Raw genomic sequence first — 16,572 nt, 5'->3', positions numbered from 1 at the left:
GTGCTTGGGTAGCTCAGTTGGTAGAGCACTTTCCCGCGAAAGGCAAAGGTTCCGAGTTCGAGTCTCGGTCCAGCTTACCGTTTTAATCTGCAAGGAAGTTTCATCAAACCTGATGTTTTCTCGCTGTTCTCATTTCTACTACTTCTCATTACCTTCGTCTTTCTTATATTTACTCTTAATCCATACTCTATACTCATTAGACTCTTCATTCCGTTCAGCAGATCATGTAATTCTTCTTCACTTTCACTTAGGATAGCAATGTCATCAGCGAATCATATCATTGATGTCCTTTCTCCTTTCATTTTAATTCCACTCCGGAACCTTTCTGTCATTTGAATTTAATATGAGCACACAGAAGTCAACTTATTCCCGTACATTCCAGGAAGGGACCAATGAGCTCTGACGCCACGTTCAATTTCATCCCAGACCGCTCAGGTTCAGATCTAGGGAGCCGGGGCCACCGTATTCTTCGAACCACTCCATCACACTCCTGGCCTGTGAAATGGCACTTTATCTTGTTAAAAAATACCACTGCCGTCTAGAAATACGACCGTCATCAGGGGGTGTACTATACTCCTATGGACTCTGGCGCCTTGCACAAGCTCCACAGGACCCATGGATGTCCGAGTAAATGGACCCACCGCCAGCTTATCCCTATCCTGCAGTACAGGTATTAAGGAGCTGTTCTCCTGAAGACCACGGATTTGTGTCCTTCCATCGGCATTGTGAAGAAGATATTGGGATTGAACTGACCAAGCAACGCTCTGTCACTGCGCCAATGTCCTGCGCCGATGGTGACGTGCCCTTTTCAGTCATAGTTGCCGACGTCATAGTGTTAACATTGGCTGAAGAGTGGGTCGTCCGCTGCGGAGACCCATTGTTAGGAGGGAGTGTTCTGTTCACTGTGTGTTCAGACAAACTCATATTCAGCCCAGCATGAAGGTCTGACGTTATTTCCGCCACAGTTCACCGCCTGTTCTGTTTTACTAGTCTGCCCAGCCCATGAAGTCCGACACGTGAAGCCTAGAAGCCTAGAAGTTGTTTACCTGTTGCCTCTTGTTGAAGGCACTCACCAAAACACCCTAGAACACCCGAAGAGTCGTGCAGTTTTCGAAATGCTCGTGCCGAGTCTCTGGACCATCACAATCTGCCCTTGGTCAAACACTGACAGATCACCCACCTTCCCCCATTATTCAGACGGACAGCATGCTCACTGATACTACATGCACCTTGTGTGTGTATTACCAACAGTCATTCCTAGTCTGGTGATGCTGCTATCGTCTGGACGGGTTTATATCGACATTAGGTCGTTAGTCCTTAGGTTTTGGCTGATGAGTGTAGAAGGAGTGTGCTCTCCTCATTATGGTTGTCCGAATCATGACCAGTTTCCAGAACATCCGAAGATGACAGCAAGATTCTGTCAAAACATGTCATTGAGGAAATAAAAATATTTCAACACGCAGTCATGGCTGCAAAAATTCGTATTTATCTAGTAATATCACATGGCACCCAGCAACATATGCAACCTACAATGTAGATAAAGCAGTCTGTATAAAAATGCCGAAGTGTCGGATACTTTACATCAAACCCTCTGATTATATTTATTGTTTATTACAGTTACTCAGAAGAATACTTATAGGAACTGACTGGTACTGGTGGCGTGACACCAGTCCAGATATGAAACACTTCCGTTAGACAATGCTTCTGCTTTATTTAGCTACTAGCCTTCTGTCATCAGTTTCACCCAAATACACGTTCGACACACACATAGACCCCTCTTCCTCCCCCTCTCTTTTCTCACCACTTCCTCCCTCTGTCTATCCATCCCAGCCACTTCCCTATCTGTCTATTTTCTCCTCCCCACTCTTTGTATCTTCATCTCCTCCTCCCCTCTCTTTGCCCATTTCCTACATCCTCTCTGTCTCTGATCATATATTCCTCCCCCATCTCTCTGACATCATCCTGCCTCCTCTTGTTCCCACTTTGCCTCCAATTCTTCCTTTCGCCCTACCCACCACTACACTTTTCACTTGTATCTCTGTATCCTCCTTTTCCTTGTTATTTCCTTGTGCTCATTTATCCACCTCAATCTGTCTCCAGCCACGTTCAATGGAACACATGGCCCCTGCTATACAGTTCAGTAAAGCAGGCTGACACTGCTACCACAACACACCTGCCCTGCTGAGCAGCCTACAAATCACGCGACTGAAAGCCATTTAATTGCCCCTGACAAACAGACTGCCCTGCAAAGGAGGTTGATTTGAGAGGCCGATACTGCTCCTACACAAAATGCCACAATGTCATCTAGCACAGCTTATCGGTTATTCGATACATGGATGCTTATTGCTGTTTGTAGAGGATGATGTAGTTGTCCAATAAACTCAGAAATGTTCTCGAATGGAGACAGATATGGTGAACGAGCAGGCCAAGGATGCATGTCGACACCCTGTGGAGTACAGCATTATGTGGGCAAGAGTTATCTTATTGGGAAACACCCCTTGGAACGCTGTTAATGACTGGCAGAACAACAGATCGAATGACCAGGCTGCCGATTAAATTGACAGTCAGGGTAAGAACGAGAGTGCTCCTGTTGTGATACGAAATCGCATACCAGTCCATAACTCCAGTTTTAGGTGGAATGTGTGTAGCATGCAGACAAGTCAGGTGCAGGCACTCAACTGGTCTCCTTCTAACCAACACATGACCAACGCTGGCACCGACGGAGATCAAGCTTTCATCGTAAAAACACAGAAAATCCTACCCTCCAATGACACCACCAAGTTGCAAACGACGATGGTTTGGGGCCAGTCGGTATCACGCTACAGGGCGATTGGCTTGGAGCTGTCCTTGAAGTAACCGATTTGTAACAGCTCGTTTTATCACTATCGTGCTAACTGCTGCTCAGATTATTGACGCAGATACAATACGATGCTCTAGAGCCATACGCTGAACACAATGGTCTTCCGTCTAGGTAGTTCCACGTGAACATCTGGAGATCGTTCCTCTTGCGACCCTACACAGCCGTGGCCACCGCTGCCAGAAATCATGAGTTGTGGCTACAATCCTGTCAAGTCTTTCTGTAATATCTCAGAAAGAATATTCAGCTTCACATAGTCTTGTGACACGACCACGTTTGCACCCAGTGAGGTGTTGATAATGGTGTCTTTCTCGCTTTAAAGCCGGTCGCTGTGGCCGAGCGGCTCTAGGTGCTTCAGTCTGGAAGTGCGCGACCGCTACACTCGCAGGTTCGAATCCTACCTCGGGCATGGAAGTGTGTGATGTCCTTAGTTTAGTTAGGTTTAAGTAGTTCTAAGTTCTATGGGACTGATGACCTCAGATGTGAAGTCCCTTAGTGCTCATAGCCATTTTGGCTTGTCGCTTTGAAGGCTTTGTTAACTAACTTGGACTGACCACGTCTAAACCTCAAAGGTAACTAACGCTCACGACCGTTAAATGGTGAATTTAGAGGAAACCTGATTTGCATCCTCATAGTGGCGCACCTAGCAGCATTCTTAAACGCCTGGCGCGAGTCTGAACTGACATCCTCTTTCAGACGTAGAAATACGCCTACTAACATTCATTTACAGCACAGAAGTTTCTTCTGGGAGTTGCTAGTTTTTCCGTCAGTGTTTAATTTCTGATTAATCATGCCTTGTCATCCTTTTTTGTTTAACTCAAAAGGCATTGATGTTACACGACCTGATGGTACATCAAATTGGTCGGCCAGAATCTGAAATCGTTTTACTTGAAGTGGACCTAGAGAGACACAAATTGAGCCCCTGTGCTTGCTACGTGTCTAGCGATTATACAGGTTGGTGACCGGGCCACATATCTCACGAAGTAAGCGTCAAACGAAAAAACTACAAAGAACGAAAATTGTCTAGCTTGAAGGGGGAAAGCAGATGGCGCTATGGTTGGGCCGCTAGATGTCGCTGCCTTAGGTGCAACGGATGCCAACTGCGTTTTCTTAATTAGGATCCCCCATTTTTATTACATATTCGTGTAGAACGTAAAGAAATATGGATGTTTTAGAAGACGCTGTAATAGTCACAAACATATGGCTCACAATTTTAGACGAAGAGTTGTAACAGATAGGTTTTTTAAATTAAAATACAGAACGTAGGTACGTTAGAACATTTTATTTCGGTTGTTCCAATGTGATGCATGTCCCTTTGTGAACTTATCACTTCCGAGAACGCATGCTGTTACAGCGTGATTATCTGTAAATACCACATTAATGCAATAAATGCTCAAAATGATGTCCGTCAAACTCAGTGCATTTGGCAATACGTGTAATGACATTCCTCTCAACAGCGAGTAGTTAGCCTTCCGTAATGTTCGCAATTGCATTGGCAATGCGCTGACGCATGTTGTGAGGCGTTGTCGATGGATCACGATAGCAAATATCCTTGAAGTTTCCCCACAGAAAGAAATCCGGGGACGTCAGATCCGATGAACATGCGGGCCATGGTATGGTGCTTCGACGACCAATCCACCTGTCATGAAATATGCTATTCAGCACCGCGTCAACCGCACGCGGGCTGTGTGCCCGACATCCATCATGTTAGAAGTACATCGCCATTCTGTCATGCAGTGAAACACCTTGTAGTAACATCAGTAGAACATTACGTAGAAAACCAGCATAAATTGCACCATTTAGATTGCCATCGATAAAATGGGGGTCAATTATCCTTCCTCCCATAATGCCGCACCATACATTAACCCGCTTAGGTCGCTGAAGATCCACTTGTCGCAGCCATCGTGGATTTTCCGTTGCCCAGAAGTGCATATTATGCCGGTTTACGTTACCGCTGTTAGTGAATGACGCTTCGTCGCTAAACAGAACGCGTGAAAAAAATCTGTCATCGTCCCGTAATTTCTCTTGTGCCCAGTGGTAGAACTGTCCACGACGTTCAAAGTCGTCGCCACGCAATTCCTGGTGCATAGAAGTATGGTACGGGTGCAATCGATGTTGATGTAGCTTTCTCAACACCGACGTTTTTGAGATTCCCGATTCTCGCGCAATTTGTCTGCTACCGATGTGCGGATTAGCCGCGATAGCAGCTAAAGCAGCTACTTGGGCATCATCATTTGTGTTGCAGGTCGTGGTTGACGTTTCACATGTGGCTGAACCCTTCCTGTTTCCTTGAATAACGTAACTATCCGGAGAACGGTCCGGACACTCGGATGTTGTCGTCCAGGATACCGAGCAGCATACATAGCACACGCCCGTTGGGCATTTTGATCACAATAGCCATACATCAACACGATATCGACCTTTTACGCAATTGGTAAACGGTCCATTTTAACACGGGTAATGTATCACGAAACAAATACCGTCCGCACTGGCGGAATGTTACGTGATACCACGTACTTATACGTTTGTGACTATTACAGCGTCATCTATTACAAAGCGAAAAAAGTGGTCCAGCTAAACATTTATATTTCTGTACGTACTGAAACGTCCCCTTTTGAACATTTATACAAGACTGTGCTTCACACTTACGAAATCGTATTTTGTCTGTACTTTATGAACTGTTCATATTTTTTTTCGGACCCATTGTGATATTATGAGAGGTTTGAATGATGTCTTTGGTATGGGCTCACGATTTTTAAAGTACGTTTGAGGCAGATGACACTTTTGACATGAGCAGAGAATTTTTTTTAATTATTGGAGGAAGCTACGACGATTTTGAGAGTTGACTGAGGTGTTATGATGTTATTTTTACGACGAAGATGTGTATTATGCTGTTGCGGTATGTTTATGATCAATAAGCTGATGCTATATGAGTTATTTGATTATGCTACGTATCTGTTATGATGAAATATTGAAGAAGTGTCGACAAATAAGGTAAGGAGTAATGAATAGTGGTTAGGGACTCTGACTTGTGAAAAAGAATGTTGGAAACCTAGAATCGTACTTTAAGAGTTATGAAATGTGTGTAAATGCGTGAATGTGGGGGCTATGTAAGTAGGCTGTTTATGTTTTCTTATCGGCAACGTTACGTAGCGCTCGGTATGAAAATCACTGGCTGTGCTGTGTGCAGTCTGTGGCTAGTTTGCATTGTTGTCTGCCATTGTAGTGTTGGGCAGCGGCAGCTGGATGTGAACAGCGCGTAGCGTTGCGCAGTTGGAGGTGAGCCGCCAGCAGTAGTGGATGTGGGGAGAGAAATGGCGGAGACTTGAAATTTGTAAGACTGGAAGGCATATATATTATGATTATTAAGGTAAATACATTGTTTGTTCTCTATTAAAATCTTTCATTTGCTAACTATGCCTATCAGTAGTTAGTGCCCTCTGTAGTTTGAATCTTTTATTTAGCTGGCAGTAGTGGCCCTCGCTGTATTGCAGTAGTTCGAGTAACGAAGATTTTTGGTGAGGTAAGTGATTTGTGAAAGGTACAGGTTAATGTTAGTCAGGGTCATTCCTTTGTAGAGATTTTTGAAAGATTGCGTTGCGCTAAAAAAAATATGGTGTGTCAGTTTAAGCACAGTCGTGTATAATTTTTCTAAGGGGAGTTTCAGCACTACACGAATATGTAATGAAAATGGGGGATCAAATTAAAAAAAAACGCAGTTGATATAGGTTTGACCTATGGCAGCGCCATCTAGAGGGCCAACCATAGCGCCATCTGGTTTCCCCCTTCAAGCAAGACAAGTTTCGTTGTTTGTAGTTTTTTAGTTTGATGCTTATTTCGTGAGACATTTGGCCCGGTTACTATCAATGGACCACCCTGTATTTGCTGCTGGTCTTACTGCTAATGTACCTGGTCGGGTAACATTTCTAATTGTTTCAATTAATAGTATAAATACTGATCACTTGTGAGAACGGCTTTTGTGGTGGCTCAGAATGTGCGTTACTCACGGCTGCCAGCACTGTGAGGTCGGTGTCTTCGGCGGCGCTGTTGGCCGCGATGGCGGTGCGGGCAGCCTGCACGAGCAGCGCGGCGTGGAGAGCGCACGCGCAGCCCCAGAGCACGGCGGCCGGCGTGCTCGGCCCCAGGCAGCGGCGGCAGCGGGACGGGCCGCGGGGACGGTAGCCGCCGAAGCCGCGGCTCGAGTGGATGCTGGCCGCTGTCGACACGCGGGAGCACCGTCAGGCACCAGGACAGAACGCAGCACGTCTCCGGAACACAGAAGTGGAATAGGCAGAAAGAGTCGTGCTAGTTACAACTGCGGAAGCTCAGTTACACAGGACCATGTCTCGTCTGCAAAAGGTAACCTGCTGGCAGCGGGAGATGTCAGCTGCAGTCCACACCTGTCTACATGAGCCCACGAAAGTGGTTGAAAGCCCATTTACGAAACAGAAAGATTGTAATCATCCGAAGAGAATGTAGGGGAAACAGCAGTTGAGATGCAAGGCACGTTTACAAAGAGCACTTTTCTCGGGAAACATTATTGACAGAGCGCTACCGACAATGGATGATTAGCACTGCAATGTACTGAGGGCTGTCACCAATTTCACGGGACCAACTGCGTCAAAATGAACAATAAAAATTGTTTTTGTGCAAGATATGTAAATTTGGTTACTTATGGAACATTTGGTTTAGAATTTCAATAGTTAAACTTACAGGGTGTTACGAAAAGGTACAGCCAAACTTTCAGGAAACATTCCTCACACACAAATAAAGAAAAGATGTTATGTGGACATGTGTCCGGAAACGCTTAATTTCCATGTTAGAGCTCATTTTAGTTTCGTCAGTATGTTCTTCCACCTACGCTCAATGGAGCACGTTATCATGATTTCATACGGGATACTCTACCTTTGCTGATAGAACATGTGCCTTTACAAGTACGACACAACATGTGGTTCATGCACGATGGAGCTCCTGCACATTTCAGTCGAATTGTTCGTACGCTTCTCAACAACAGATCCGGTGACCGATGGATTGGTAGAGGCGGACCAATTCCATGGCCTCCACGCTCTCCTGACCTCAACCCTCTTGACTTTCATTTATGGGGGAATTTGAAAACTCTTGTCTACGCAACCCCGGTACCAAATGTAGAGACTCTTCGTGCTCGTATTGTGGACGGCTGTGGTACAATACGCCATTCTCCAGGGCTGCATCAGCGCATCAGGGATTCCATGCGACGGAGGCTGGATGCATGTATCCTCGCTAACGGAGGACATTTTCATCATTTCCTGTAACAAAGTGTTTCCTGTAACAAAGTGTTTGAAGTCACGCTGGTGCGTCCTGCTGCTGTGTGTTTCCATTCCATGATTAATGTGATTTGAAGAGAACATGGAAAGTAAGCGTTTCCGGACACATTTCCCCATAACATATTTTCTTTCTTTGTGTGTGAGGAATGTTTCCTGAAAGTTTGTCCGTACCTTTTTGTAACACCCTGTATAATGTACGTCCACAGGAATTATTCTAGTGTACGAATGACATTTGTATGATTCTAAAGTCTGAAACTTAGTTCGGTAGTTTGGAGTCTGTTTGAAACATGGCAATGGGGGACGTTCACACAGTTCTATTGGGGTACGTTTACTCACTGTTTTGCGTTGCTATCTGCCTTACACCGTTCGGAAGCAAACTTAAAGACAAGATTGGTACAAAACGCAATCTAAAAATATGAAAACATAAGACTAATGAAGATAGAAACTGTTGTAAATGCTATATGAACTTCAAGAATTAATTCTATGAGAGCAAGGACTGATAGAGGAAGAAATTGCTAAAACTGAGAACAAGACCTACTACTGATGTCATAATTAGTGTTTTTTACATGGTATCTCTCGATGCTCTCCTGTGATCCTCTTTAGGTACACGTAATTTTCTCTTCTGTGTATGTCATCTATCATCCTGCATCTGCACTTTCCTCTCAATCTCCTCTCACACTTGTTAGCAAGCACTCCCTTCTCAATGAACGTTCTAGCCAGTTCTTCTGCACTTCTGTTATAACCTGCAGCAGTCTGATGTAGAGGGTGAAAACTGACTCTCGATTTTCTGCTTGAAACGGTACATCCTGTCAAAAAGAAATCAACAACGAGTCCAGCTCTTTATATGTAGAGCGGAGGCTTAAGATATATTTTCCATATGAACCACATTATTTTTTGTGTACAGAAGTTCTAACTCACACATAGGTGATTGAAAGGCCTGCAATTAACATTATGACTTCTGTTTAGGCTATTTTACGCTACTAAGTGAAGCTTGTCAAGAGATTTGTTTACTGATAGTAAAATTTTCGTTTTCTGCAATGTCGATTGGTGTAAGTAGGCTTGTAATTTTCTAACGACAAAAATATTTTAAAATGTTTCGGAGCATGTTTTGTGTATGCAATATTGTGTTATGATACACGTAAATTTGACGTTATAATTGTGTAAACTCGTCCACACCAGGGCACATTAATGCACTCAATTTGAGCTTATGTAACATTATTTTGAACTCTACAATGTGACTAATTTGGAAATATATAGAACTAGTTATATTTTAATAATAACGCCCAAAATTTAAACAATTTTATACACTATAAGAGTAACCAAATAAATTTAAAAGATTCCAAAAAAATACGTGTGTATGTGCCCCGGTCTCCCATTTGTCTATTAGGCACACATACGACAAGATAAGAACGGAAAGATGTTTGAAACTGCAGTGGTAGAACGATGTAAGCATCAGATAGGAGAAGGTTGTCGAAGAATATCAGGCGTGAGCTAATCAAGGGAGTCACTGAAGTGGGGAACTCACGCAAAACTGGAAGCCGGATAAGCATGCAGGGATGTGAACCACTGTCCACAACAAAACTGGTGTTGGAGAAGTACTGCAGTCAGTGGGAACGAGATACTATAGGGCGGACTCCGAAATGTGGCCGTCGGCTGCGAGCGTAGACAAACAGGAACTTAGACCGCCCGAGGAGAGAGGAGCGATGAGATGTTGCAAGTCCTGCCTCTGCCTGTGGCAGGGCAGGCAACTCACTGCTTCTGTGAAGGCACAGCTGACATTACGTCGCAGGGATCGCCGATCCCCTCTCGTGTTCAGAAACTCGTGCTCTAACTCTGTGATGGACCAGCAACTCTTCAGTCGTTTCAGAACAAGAAAATGAAAGAAAAGAACCAGCAAAGCACAACACAAAGCCAACGCAAAGAGGAGTACAAGAAGCATTTTTTAACACGTGCCACACATTTACTTGCCTGCGTTGTCACTGTGGCAAAAAAGGGAGGGAGGGGTCGTGTGCTGATTTCCACAGGTATCTTACGCAACCATGGCCCAAAACATCCCCCGCCTTAAACTGCTAGGTCGGAGTGTCAGCATTACAATGGATGCCCTCTCTCGCCTAAATATCCAACTTTTTTACGTGATTTGTAAAATGAAATCTTGAAATGTATAAACGTGATGTGTGTGTGTATCTGTGTGTGTGTGTGTGTGTGTGTGTGCGTGTGAGAGAGAGAGAGAGAGAGAGAGAGAGAGAGAGAGAGAGAGAGAGGAGGAGGAGGAGAGAGAGAGAGAGGGAGAGAGGGGGAGAGAGACGGACTCTAAATGGCACCTAGTAGAGACTATACGAACCACAGATTAAATGAGGAGTGTTCACGATCAACTTGCTCTGGGAGAGTTAATGTTCAGCAAATTTTGCAGGAAATAATTATGAAGTTTGTATGACTTTCTAAATATTAGAAACCAACAACATATAGCGCAGAATTTACCACTATAAGAGGCACACGTGTAACATATTCTATTAAACATACAAAAATTGTAATTGCCTTTATAGTCTTTAACTTGACAAATTATCTTATAACGTCTGGTCTAACAGAGCTAAGGTAAATACCTTTGGCGGAAGAAAAACCTAAGGGTAACAGAGTGAAAGACACTCATGAAATTGGTGTGTGCTGTCATGAATACTGTTGAAATAGGGAGTGCGACTGGGAAGTGATTATGTCTACTGTGCACTGACGATAACTTAGAGTGCCCCTACAACAAATACATATAACATTTCCTGTTGTGAAGCAGTGGTAAGGAGTTTCGAAAACAGAAGTAACGATGTAGCAGGTCAATGCGCTTCAGATTTCGTGTTGCATTGCGATGGCTGGCTTTCAAAACTGAAGTGAGAAGACGAGCACAACGATACATTTGTCGGAGAACCGCAACAGTAACAGGTTGCTTAAGATAAGCCACACACACAAGATGCGAGTTCGCCAATCGAGCACAAAGAAAAAATTCTGTGCCGTGGCAGACTTATACACACGCGTTTGCTTTCTGGACTTTACGTCAGACAAACACTTTGCCATTACTTTCCGCTACTCCTTCTCGGACGGAATTGAAAGTTTTATTTATGTATTGTATGGTTATCGAGTTCTTTTGATGAGCATAGTCTCTCAATTTGTAATTTTATTATTCTGTATTACTATGCATCTGCTGTCTTGCGTTTTTTTCTGTTTCTAAGTGTTGATGCATTGCAACTACGGTGTTCATCCTTCCGAGGTGAGGTCATAAATAGCAATATTTACAGGTGCAAGCTACGCTAAATTAAAAAGTGATAAAGTCGAGAATGTAGGCTGTACGTGGATCCTATCATCACCACAGACCTCCTTCATAATTTCGCTTCCTTTTCTATATTACGTCTGTTCTTTTTATGCATTTTTTCAATAACTGTACGTCTTTTTAAGGGAATAATTTATCTGTTAGTATACATAATGGAACTTGTCACATTTAATTTTTATTATTATTTATTTAAAAGGAATAGTTTCGAGTGGGGAGACACACAGACACACATCATTTGCTTTTGGAAAAGGAGTAACTGTTAACACAGCTCTAGGAGAAATACCATCAGAATGACAGCCCACGTTTCAAGTAACCAAATAATGTATGCATTTAATGTACACCTTATTTGTGTATAAAAAGGAAACACACATTCAATTTAGTTACCTATATGATACGCGACGAATGAGGAAAATCAATTAAGTGCATTACTGTAAACGTCTGTAATAAGCGACAACACAGCAACCGTTCGAGAGACAAGACACACACCTGTAGGACAGTGCAACGTAGTTGTTTACAAGGTTGGAAAATACCTATGGATTGTATCTTCAATAATGTAACAGAGACTACGACAATATGGATATCTAGTTTTTGATTGAGGTTAGTTAATAAGCGGATGAGGTGCTGGGTTGAAATCCTCACCCAACCAATTACTTACTTTACGTCACGTCATTTAAAGTTGTTACTTGCGAATGAAATCATATTTAACATCTATCGTTGTCAGTTAATAGGCTCAATAGTTGCTGCATCGGTGTCACGGCCTATATACGATTACATGTGCGTGATTCGATTAACATTCTAGTTCTGATTTACTAACTAGTGCTTCGTAAAAATTACGTTATCGTGTCTCTTTAAGTCTAGTAAGCAATGAATATCGGTCCTGTGTTCGTGTCTCGGTCACACAAGAAATCTGTTGTTGGTCTACACTGCCTACAGGTGCTGTGTTTCAATGCATATCCAGAATAGTTGATCATATCTTTTATAGTTCAAACATACGCATAATTTGCTGCTCATAATTTTTAAGCCACTTTCTGTTGGTTAACAAGGGCGGTGCGTGATTTGCGAAGTGCATTTACTGGGTTGATGTGTAAGTTCGAATCGTTTTTCTGTAATTTTTATAGACACAACAGATTCACATAACAGACACTTTAGTCATCAGTATATTCTCCTTCACTGTTTACCAAAGAGTGCCAGTGCTGAAGTAAAGTTTCGATTTCTCGACCAGGGAACTTGCGTGGTTTTCAGGCAAAGAACTTGTCGAACACTATTCGGAGAGAGTTTTCCTCTGGAAAGAAAGTACGCCGAAGGTTGTTCAATAGACAGTGGATAAGCTAAATATGTGAGAGCACAAGGTCAGGTGAACTTGGCGGGTGCGGAATGACTTCGGAACCCAACTCCTGCACAGCGCCTTTTGTTAGTTTAGCAGAATGCGGGCGGACGTTACGGTGGAGGAGCGTCACTTCACACATTATTCCTCGTCGTTGCTCTTCAACTGCGTCTGAAATATGTCTGAGTGGTCGACCACAAATGTCAACAGCGATGGTTGCACCTCGGGGAAGGAATTCGTAGAAAACCTCATCGTCGCTGTTGCCCCTAAACCATAACATTGAGTTTTGTGGATGCGTGCTGGTCCTTGTACGGAGAATTGCTGCTTTGTTTGGTCTCAGCCAACCCTCTTTTTTCTTATATTTGCGTAAAGCCACAATTCCTCCTAATCAGTAACGATACAGAATAGAAATAGTAGATGTTTTACAAAAGCCAATTGACGATGAGCAAGCAAAGGTCCCAACATGACCGACCGTTGATTCTTAGGGTTTTGGCTTACAACAAGCTGTGCCCATACACTAGTTTTCTGAATTTTCCCCATAGCATGTATATATGACACACGATAGTGAAATGGCCACAGTTCTCGAATACACTGACGAGGATCATTGTGGATTAATGATTTCAAACTATCTTCACCAGACCCCGAATGTCTTCCTGAGCGTGGAGAATCAGTAATGTAAAATGGGCGTTCTTAAAACCAGGAAACCATGCACTTGCCGTGATCTGCCCAGTGGCATTATCCTCATTCACGACGCGAATGTGTCTGGCTGTCTTCGGTGCTGTCACCTCTCTACTGAACTCACACAAAAGAATGTCAGAAAAATTCCATTTCACCACTTGGCACTAAATATTCTAACGTTCACAGCTCCATGCACAATATTCAAACGAAATAATGACGATATGTAATCTCAAATAGCAACGGTGAACTACAAATAAAAGTGAAAATAACAAATAAACCCATAGCAACAACAGTACCAATATGCAGAACAAGAACTCTACGAACGCATGCACCAACATAGTAGAATAACGTGCGATTATGAATACACTGAAGTTAGTAATGATATTTTCTTGATGGTGATGTTTCTGTCGAGAATCAGACGCTGTTAATTGCGATTTTCTAACTGCTTAGTTGATTGACAAGTCTAAGCAATCGAAGACTAATACGTGGTTGGAAAGCATTTTAGAGAGCAAGAATACTTCGATTTATCATCTAACACCCCGGAAGTCCACGTGTTCTTATTCGTTTAGTATTAGAGAATGACTACCGAATACGCAGTATCCTTCGACGAGCACACATTAGGGGTGAGTAGACGGATGCTTACTTGTAGATATCTTCCTACAATAAGTGTCACTGTCGCCTCATATTCTACCGAGCGAACAGTTCTCCCTCGAGAGCCCTAGCTATCTCTCTGTGCTGTGTCTTGGACGACTCAGATTCTGGTTAGTTGCAGTCCTCAACGCGAAATTAAGGCTTCATGTCAGTACACTTTCCTTAATACAGTTGTCCTGTTGTCTGAGCACTATCTACTACTGCGTGGGAGTACGCTTTTATAAAGAGCAATGCTGCGTCTTCCAGAATGTGTCATTAAAGGTAAACAGCCGTATGCTCCACCACGAACACATATAAGATAAGTGCTTATGGTTTCCGAGATATCGCCACCGTCGACATGACTTATAACGAAATTAGACCCAAGTGCCTTAGATGTGCTGATTCAAGACATTGCACACTATCGAATATTCGCATGCGATAACTGATCCATATCAAAGCAATCACTTTACCCTTATAAAGTTTGATATGGTCAAGCTGAGTAACACGATTCTGATCCTGGTAGTGGATCACCTGTCTCTTCTAAATCGACTCCTCCTTCTTCTTCCGTCACACCAGATGAATTTTCCCCCTCATAGAGGCCTTCTGTGTTCTGTTTTCACCTATTCTCTCTCTCTTCAGCATTTAAAAGTCGAATTCCCGTTTCACTCTTAATGTCACCCCACCTGCTTTTAATTTCACCGAATGTTGTTTTGACTTTCCTGTATGCTGGGTCAGTCCTTCCGACAATCATTTCTTTTTCAGTTTCTTTACATTTTTCCTGCAGCCATTTTGTCGTAGCTTCCCTGAACTTACTATTTATTTCATTCTGCAGAGACCTTTGTTTCTGTATTCCTATATTTCCCTGAACATTTTCGTACTTTCTTCTTTCATCGATCAGTTGATGTATTACATCTGTTACATATTTTTACTTCGCAGTTCCCATCTTTGTACCTGTGTTTTCCTTTTCTACTTCTCTGATTGTCCTTTTTAGAGATGCCCATTCCTCTTCAACTGTCTACTGCCTACTGAGCTATTCCTATAGCCTTAGAGTACCACAAGCGTATCTCGTCAGTCCTTAGTACTTCTGTATCCCACTTCTTTGCGCATTGATTCTTCCTGACTAATCTCTTAATCTTCGGCCTACTCTTCGTTACTACTACATTGTTGTCTGAGTCTATATCTCCTGATAGGTACGCCTTTCAATCCAGTATCTGATTTAGGAATCTCTGCCTGCCATTGATGTAATCTAACTGAAATCTGCCCGTATTACCCGGCGTTTTCCAAGTATACCTCTTTCTCTTGTGATTCTTGAACAGAGTATTCGCTATTATTAGCTGCAGTTTATTACAGGACTCAATTAGCTTTTCTTCTCTTTCACTCCTTATCCAAAGCCTATATTTTACTATAACCGTTTATCCTACTCCTTCCAATAAACTGCGTTCCACTCACCCTTGACTATTAGATTTTCATTTCCATTTACGTACAGTGTTATCCTTTCAATAACCTCATATACTTCCTCTACCTCTTCAGTTTCTGCTTGCGACGTCGGTATTTATACTTGAACTATCGTTGTCGGTGTTGGCTTGCTTTCGATTCTGATAAGGACAACCCTAACACTGAACTGTTCACGGTAACACACTCTCAACCGTACCTTCCTATCCATATTGAATCCCATTCCTGTTATACCATTACTTGCTGCTGTTGATATTACCGTATACTTACTTGAACTTGTGTTCCAAAGAAAGAGATATTCACGTGTGGTTTTGTTTGAGGTTAGTTCCACATCTGCATTCAAAACGAATTTCTCCTGCACCTTTTATTAATTACATACATTACATATACGTAATACAAAGTTTTACTCGTAGATCTACAGAAGTAAACAATAGAAATTGACTCCGTCTCGCGAACTTGTTCGCGGTTATATTCATCCGTACAATTACGTTCTGCTAAATTACATGGGAATGATGGATTGAAAAAGGGGGGGGGGGGAGGAGAGATGCAGCACAAATTTTAGTCTGACATATCGCGTTTCGCTGTGGTACTAGTACATCCAGAAGCAAAATATCGCATTATTTCGTCCATTTTATTTAGCATTTTGTCTGCTCACTATTTTAATATAACTAGGCCTAAGTTTCAACAACGTGAAAACAGTTCCCCTATATTTTCAGTGCCATGAAAGGGATGAAATCCACTAACATGATATGAGAGTGTCATCTCACGTTTACATGTGAGCCACAGTAAAAGACGTTGCTTATCCAGACAATCGGTGGCTGTATGTAAACAAATGCACAAACAAAGCTCTATTGTTCAAATAAGGTAATAGAATGAAGGCTGGTAATGTTGCCGACAGCCGCCGATATTTCGATAGGAGCACACCCTGCCATTTTCTGGGTAGAACTGCAGCAGGTAAGTGATGTACTGGGGAATTTAAAACGGTTTGCAGATAAACTCCGGATACGTAAAAACA

The 16,572-nt window shown here is 42.7% G+C and overlaps 1 protein-coding gene across 1 annotated transcript in view; it reads right to left on the bottom strand.

The window, feature by feature from the left end:
- Nucleotides 1–16,572, bottom strand: part of LOC126174759 (uncharacterized) — a 174,496-nt gene that overhangs the window by 30,239 nt on the left and 127,685 nt on the right. The window contains exon 5 of the mRNA XM_049921089.1: nt 6,865–7,073. Within this exon, the coding sequence (XP_049777046.1) occupies nt 6,865–7,073 (209 nt within the window). The remainder of the gene's footprint in view (nt 1–6,864; nt 7,074–16,572) is intronic.

This window comes from Schistocerca cancellata, chromosome 3, assembly GCF_023864275.1.
Source record: "Schistocerca cancellata isolate TAMUIC-IGC-003103 chromosome 3, iqSchCanc2.1, whole genome shotgun sequence".
NCBI classification, from domain to species: Eukaryota; Metazoa; Arthropoda; class Insecta; order Orthoptera; family Acrididae; genus Schistocerca; species Schistocerca cancellata.
The sequence above is the reverse complement of the archived record's forward strand: the minus strand, read 5'-3'. Positions and strand labels throughout refer to the sequence as shown.